This window comes from Dromiciops gliroides, chromosome 3 (genome assembly GCF_019393635.1).
Source record: "Dromiciops gliroides isolate mDroGli1 chromosome 3, mDroGli1.pri, whole genome shotgun sequence".
Lineage (NCBI taxonomy): Eukaryota > Metazoa > Chordata > Mammalia > Microbiotheria > Microbiotheriidae > Dromiciops > Dromiciops gliroides.
The window spans coordinates 484,032,385-484,040,149 of record NC_057863.1 but is presented as its reverse complement, the minus strand read 5'-3'; the positions used below and the strand labels follow the sequence as shown (position 1 = coordinate 484,040,149).

Here is a 7,765-nt window from a genome sequence, read left to right as displayed (position 1 = left end):
TTGCATGCTGTTAAAAAAAAAAAATAGGCAACAATAGGATGAACTGGCGCTTTGAAGGTATGGCCTGAAATGAGGGAGGAACAGCCCTTATCTCCATTTGCAGAGAATCCCAGGTAAACCAGAGCAGGTTAAGTAACCAAGGCAGAGAATTAGCCGATTTCTTAAGATCCTTTTTTATTGTTGTTAGCAGATCTGTGCTCAGTGGGCCCTAATCCCATCTCTCCTTTTCAAAAGTATATCCTCGGAATAGCCTGAAGCCTCCCTAATCTGGAACTCAAACTCCCTTGTGCTCCGGCCATTTAAATAATATTTTCCCTAAGCCACCAGTTCATGAAGCCCAGGATAGGCTGCACCTGCTGACAAAACCATTCTGAGCTTCGTTCTGGGGTCCTTGATGGCAGCAACTGCTTATTAGCAGAGAAGAGAATTCCAAAAGAAAGCAGAGTCCAATCATTTACTTTAACAAAAGGTTTATTTGAAACAGGTTTGTGCAGACATACACCAGTCAACAGGACTGATCAAAGCTACAAATCACTAAATTCTCCAAACCCTCTAAAAAAACCCGCAAGTAAATGACCTTCATTTGTATTCACTCCAGGAGGGAACCCAACTCTACTGTAATGTGCTCCTGTAATTTAACTACCAGAGGACATTAATAGGACGTGAAAATGGCAACACTTCTAGGGGGAGGGAAAGAAAAAAAACCCCCACACACCACTGAAGCTCCCGTCGCTCTGCTGGGAGCCAATTAAACATTCCCCTACAGCACTGCTTCACTCTGCATATCCAGATTAAAACCTCCCCATCTAAAACAATATTTAAGCAATCCAAGCACAGATATGACAGACAAGGGAGCACGTGACTTTGCTTGCTGATGAAAAGACACAATGATGACTCTGTCATTCAGACAGCAGAATATTTGACCTCCAGGAACAATGGGCCACACGCTAGTGAAATATCCAGGCCCCTGATAGGCTAATCAACCCACTGACCAGCCCATTCCCATCTGCATCTACCAGCACTGGGAATGAAGACCACCTTTGTGTCTCTGCGTTTGCTTTTATTTCCTTGGCTGCCATATTTTGACAGAGGCCAGCCAGCGTGAACTCTGAGCACATTCATTGCTGACAAAGTATGAAAAGGAGAGAATGAGGTTTAGTATTTGCACTAACTTCCTGATAAGAGAAAATCTGCTTATTCCCAACAGGTGTGACTCAGATGGGGGGTTGCTTTTGTGAACAGTGGTATAGGGTGGTGCCCCCCATTCTGCCCAATGACAATGGAATCATACAGCTGGATAGTGCATCTCTCTCCAACTTGACTACCTCACCATCTAAGTGGGTTCCCTTCTTTATTCTGCTCCTCAAGTTTGTTTCCAGTTTCCCTTCCCCCTCTTCCACTTTGGGAAAGTGACTAATCAAACTGATCTTAGCTTGACTCTCATGGTTTTCTGGAAATAGTTAGTTGGAGATTAACCCCAAGTTCGAATTTCTTTTTTTTTTCCCTCCTCAGTCATAGTGACCTGACACTAACTGTATAGTGTGAATGCATGAAGTATTTAGTAAGTTGTCACTGGCCCAGCAGAAAAGCCTTTTGTTTAATGTTTTGAGGATATGTGATCCTGGTCTGAAGCTATGGGAGAAATACCAGGGTAGACTTCTCACAGCTAACTGGGGCAAGGAGTCTGTGTTTGAGAGGATGCTACCTTGGTGCCTTGGGTACCAAATCACCCTCCCTGACATGTATTCAGCCTGCTTCCTTTCTGTTAGTGCTTAAAGTGGACACTCTACTTCCATAGGTATTGTTTATAATCATAATGACTTACAAGTTAGGCCTCCTCTGATCTTGGTTTAGGGTTTAACATTCAGGCCAGCTGCTCCTACTTTTTTTCAGTAGCCCTTCTTGTCTCTAAGGCTGCCTCTTAGATTCCCGAGTCAAATGCTAATTAAGCAGCCCATACTTTAAGTTGCTGATTTGGAATGAGTTCACATAAGAGTAGAATAAAATGTACATTTATGATGTTGGCTCATTCTGGGCTCCAGGGAGAAGCTTGTAAAGAGGACAGATCAGCCGTGTTTGCAAAGCTCTAAAGCCTCACCCATTATCCAAGAAGGAGAGCCAGAGAACACAACGGTTTGAGCCCGTCCAAATCTCTGAAGGCAAACCATTGCTGAACGGCCATGTTTGTTTAATAAGCAGAGGATTTTTTTTTTTTTTGTAGAAGACAGGGAAGGGGTCACTGAAGTTTTGGACCTGAACCTGGAAAAGTCCTATAGACCCTCATGCTCTCCCCTTTCATAAAACTGAAACATTTGGCAACATGGAAAACCCTTAGGATTGGCCCCAGGGTCCTCCTTCCAAACTTCAGAGTTATCTTCCTCCTACTCCTTTAGGACAGAAAAATAACCAGTTATTTTGGATGGCACGAGAGTAAATCCTTTCCCCAGAGGCTACGTCACTTAGATGAATGTCTGCCTTCGGCCAGTGTAGGCCAAACACTAAAAACCCACTGGACAACCCACCGTCTATATACTCACTCCTTTTTAGCCCCTGGATTAGGAGTTCAGTATGTGCCCTCCCCCCACCTCCCATTCATTCATCTGCAGGAAGCTTTCCCTGCCCTTTAATGGTTATGGTAGGAGACACTTTGGTTTGACCTGGTTAACTACTTCACCCAGTTACCCAGGTCCCCATTTGTATTTTTCGATGGATCTCAGGAGATGAAGGATTCCTTACAAATGCTGAGGTTAAATCACTCCTTGAATTACTTGAGCACTGTGACCCTGGGCTGTAACTCAAACCTTAGCTGAAATGTGTGCAATTGTTTTCAAAACAAGGGATAGATCCTATGGAGCAAGGATGGGGGAGGGATCCCGGGGAAATTTAGGGGCTGGGACCTAAAAACTTCAGAAACCAGGAAATCAAATGAGAACTGGTTTGGTTTTTCCCCCTTCTTTACGGTTCCAAAAGCGAATTAAGGGGTCATTGTGATGAGAAACAGATTTTAGCCACCTGAAAAACAGTTATGTTTGGTGGCCATAATAGATACATCTGACAAATTTCTCCACATCAGCAACTAACACTGATTTCCCCCCCCCCCCCCCACACACACACTATTTCTTCCTTGACAAGTTATTACCCATTTCTACTGCCAGCTCCCTACAGCAAGACCCGAAGCCTTGTCAAGGAAAAGAAAACGTCAACAGACTTTTCAGCGGTACTCGGCTAAATCCTTGGTTCACTTTTAAAAATATATATATTTCTCTAAGGGAGTTAAAGAAACAGTGTCTTCCACCCACAACGTGCAGGCATGGCGTGGTACATTGGTTTCAAACCAAAAAAGTTTGTGTTTTCTTTCCTGGGAGGATGAAGGAGGGAACTCGGAGATGAAACCCAAAGAGAATGGGATAGATGCGTCAGTGGCTCCCTAGAACTTAGTTCCAGTATATTGGCCACGACAGAGGACTGGAAAATGAAAGTCCTTTTTGATCAGAACCGACGTGTTAACCTAGATTGCCAGGCAGAAAGCTTCAGTTTATTCTGCTCCACCAGCCTGCCCAAGCAATCGCCTCTTCACTGTGTCCTTCCAAAGGCTGTCTTTGCTGGCATAAGCATCTCAGCAAGTGAACCCAGAATTCAGTTTACATAGAGTGACCCGTCCTTTCTTTTTGCCTACGTGGCCAGGAACATGCTGAGTCATCCATCATTCATGCCCACCAACCCTAAAGAGTAAATTGTGTACCACGACAGATTAAGGCTTGTAATGGTTCCAGAGAACAAGAGGAATGCTAGGTCTTGACCTGGGGCGGGTTTTGCAGGATTCAACCTGATCCAGATTAGGATCTTACGGTACTGAGAGAGTTGGACCTGCCAGCCCCAGTGTCACACACTGGATGGTCTAGTGACAGCTTCCATATGGGATCTCTACTGAGCCAATATTCAACACATGCATCTTAGTACAACCCACTGCTTCATTCTGGGGAGGTTTTGTGCGTGACACTCTGACCTCAATTGAGAGATAGGGCAAAGTGATACAGCCTCTAAGTCTGCACCAGCTAAGTAAATCACATCAAGTGGCAGCTGCTCCTCTTAGAAACCCAGATCATTCATTCTGCTATAGGGAAGCTCAGCGGACTAAGGAAACAGCGAAAGGATCTTCTCCCTCCGCTCTTTCCTGTTGTATAGATTTCCTTACTCTTTCTAGAGAGTGGTCCATCTTTTTTTTTTTTTTTTGGTAAGCATTTATTTATTTATTTATTTATTTATTTATTTATTTTTGCGGGGCAATGGGGGTTAAGTGACTTGTCCAGGGTCACACAGCTAGTAAGTGTCAAGTGTCTGAGGCTGGATTTGAACTCAGGTACTCCTGAATCCAGGGCCAGTGCTTTATCCACTGCGCCACCTAGCTACCCCCGGTCCATCTTTTAAAATGGAAAATATACTTAAATCTCAGGAAGGGTCGTTTGTAGTGGAGAAACATGCTGAATGGATCTGAATTGGTAAGACTGAAGGAAGTTCAGAAAGAGGCAATTCCAAACAGGATTAATTCCTAAATGAAAGGATTTAAGATTCTAGAACTATTGCCAAAGGTTGGAGGATGCCTGAAGCAAATCTGTCTCTGGTTTCTTTTTTCCCCCATACCTTCAGAACCGCCTTCCAATAACATACAAGTACATTGGCATTTGGACCTTTGCTACAGGTGCATGTGACAATGGGCATCTTTCTTGTCATCCCCTCATAGTCACCATGGGTACTGACTTTCCCAAGTGGTCACCTTCCAAGAGCTGGCTTGTATTATGCTATGGAATGAATGAGCACATTACTCTCCTTGAGATTTTTCTGATCCTTTTAGTGATATTGGGAGAAAGATGATCTACACCTATTATCTCATCTTTCCTGCTGCCTTCCAATCCTTCCCCAAATCCCAATCCACAGAGTGACTCGGAAATGCCAGTCATTAACAGGCTGTTCAACAGTATTTACTTCATGCCAGTCAAGAATCTAGATTGGCAACTCAAATGAAGGGGATGTGCCTAGAGGCTGGTAGTTTACCAAGGGCTTTCACTGCTCTTGTTCATGCCCCAAGGCATCCAGAGTTTTAGCAAAATTTGGAGATGTGGCATTGTACATCACCGTGCAGTCCTAAAAATGCAGTATTTCAGCCCATCCTTTTTCTTAGGATTCAGGATGCTGAGTCAATCTTACGAAGGTGCCAGTGTTTGAAATGGTCAAAAATAAATGGACACCCTACCAGAGAGCAAGAGTAGGCTTCCTTTCCAGGCAATATTTGGGATGTTGGTCAGCATATTTCAATTAACACTTCATTTTTAATTCTTTGTCCCCTCTGAGGGACTTAGTGGGCTGATGGTGTAAATACCCTGGGGCTCATTCTTTCAAAGAACAGTATTGTACAACAGTGTTCAGTGCCAGATGCTACCTACCCTTGCCAAAAGGCTTCCTTCACACTCGATGTAGAGTTAATGTAAGGAGAGCCCAGCCCCGCCCCCTTCCCCATTCCACCATTCCATCACTTGCAATCTTTCCTTTTTCAGTCCTTCCTCTTTGCTACTTTCTTCCTTTTACCTACTTCTCCTCTTTGGTGGAGAAGCGCACTCCATGACCCCCTCCAGTATGAAAGGGGATTGCTAACCCTTTGTCCTTTCCGGGAGAAATACTAGAACTCATCTTAAGTATGGGAGGGAATATCCAAGATGGGTTCTGAACTCCTGGAAGCATGGGTGTGGCCACAGGCAGCCCCGACTGCAAAGGCCCCAACCTGCTGGGTGTGGGGGTGATTGTGAAGCAATCAGCTTAAGAGGTAATACGGGAACTTCTACCACATGCAGGCAGGCCCTGCGCACCGGCCACCAGGACATTGCCTGGTTATGACAGAATGAATGCACAGAGTAAATGCAGGGTGGTTATGTCTCTTCTGTGATGGTAGGGGTTAGGGGGAGAAGGGGCAGGAATGGGATTTCTCACATCTGGATCAAGATTCTGTTGAGTTTGCAGGCCTAGGGGCCAGAAGCCAGGGAAATCACACGGCTGGGACAGTTGCAGCATTGGGTTACCATACCACCAGCACGCCTGGCCCACCATGCAGAGGGTCTGAAGGAGAGAAATACTGTCTGTGCGTGCGGGGAAGAAAAAACTGCTAGAAGGGACTTAGAAAGCCCATAGGATGGCTGCAGAATACTTCATTGGATCACCTATGTGTTAGCACTGCTGGGAAGGTAGGAGGCTAAAAAGGTTAAGATAAATATTCTCAGATTGGTCATTCTGTTACATATTTGTGATTTCATTGCAATCAAGAAGTTTATGTCAACTTCATACAAACAACATTTAAATCAAAGCAAGGGGAACAACCACTCTGGCATAAGGTTTACATGCTTCTGGCGCACTTAATCTGCAAGTTAACAAAACAGGAAGTTTCCATACCCCTATTCCAATTAAAACAAGATAGGTTTCTCACGGAACATAAAATTCTTTTACCTTTCTCCCAGAACAACTTGTACTGATGTTTCAGTATTGGTGAAACATAATGTTTTTAATTTCACACCTCACAGAGCACAGTCGAATGCTTCATAACAACATAAACAAAAGTTAGGCAGAGCATTGCGGACAAATTGAAACAACGATTTCCCGCCATATGTACTCGGGGTTTGCAGAGGGGAGACATCATTAACAAACTTGTTGGCTAAGGCCACAGAAATGATTTTTCTTTCCAGTGTTTCCGCTACTCTCGCTGCCAGCCTTAGACAAGGATGCTGGATATAGGCATCCAATGTCATCAATTCCCGGTAGGGTCCTACTGCACTCCAGCTCTCTGTTTGGTTGTGTCATAAGAGCGGACCACTTCTGACTGAGAGACCACTCCGTGTTCTTCTTGGGAAAAGGCATATCCATCTGAAAGAAGGGAGCAAGGGCAAGTCAGTTCAAGAACACAGTTCAGGACACTTGGGGATGATAAAACTGTCTTTGTACGGTAGAGAGGCTACCCCTGTAGCTGAAACACTGGCCAGAGAAACCTCAACCCAATTTAATCAGCTTGAACTAGAAGAAGGCCCGAGGTGTTAACATCTGTCACAGAAGAAGAAAAAAGGGATAGGACTACTTTAACCTTTGAGTGGCACCATCTTCTCCCAGAGCAAGTGTTCTTAACTTGAGGTCCACAGGAATCCCCCCCCCAAAAAAAAGGTTCATGGGTGAATTTGAAGGGTTCTGTAAACTTGGATGGGGAAAAAATTCCATGTATATTTGCACTAACCTTTGGTTTCCTTTGTAATCCGATGTATTTTATTTTTAGTGCTTTAAAAAAAAAAGATTCTGAGAAGGGGTCCCTAGACTTCACCAGATTGCCAAAGGGGTCTTGGCCACACAAAAAGGTTTAGGGCCCTTGCCCTAGAGACTACGTCCATGCTGGGCTCAGGGTATCTCTTGCTCCGTCTTCCTAAGCTGCTTTTCTTAGGCACATCTACTCACTGATGAAGGGAAACATAATAATTCTGGGGGAGAAGGTTTCCCAGTGAGGAAACTATTGCTGCCAACCACAGACTAAGATGTATTAACAGGGGATGCACTGGTCCATATCTAGATTTTCCCAACACCAATCAAGAGATTTCTGCACCAGAAATGCCAGACTGCCTGTAACTGAAGGCTTACAGAGTAATTTACAAAGTTGTAAACATGCTGGAGGAAAGAAAAAAATATTAATACTGAAGGTTGGCAAAGAAATTTCATGATGCCTGAAGCGTTCCTAGGTTTT

General features: G+C 44.2%; 1 protein-coding gene across 5 annotated transcripts in view; it reads right to left on the bottom strand.

The window, feature by feature from the left end:
* Positions 1 to 475: 475 nt before the first annotated feature.
* ATP8A2 (ATPase phospholipid transporting 8A2) overlaps positions 476 to 7,765 on the bottom strand; it is a 787,448-nt gene continuing 780,158 nt past the window's right edge. For all 5 annotated transcript variants that reach the window (XM_043998327.1, XM_043998326.1, XM_043998328.1 and 2 more), the window contains one exon: positions 476 to 6,906. In XM_043998327.1, coding sequence (XP_043854262.1) covers positions 6,809 to 6,906 — 98 coding nt within the window. In that variant the 3' untranslated portion in view covers positions 476 to 6,808. The remainder of the gene's footprint in view (positions 6,907 to 7,765) is intronic.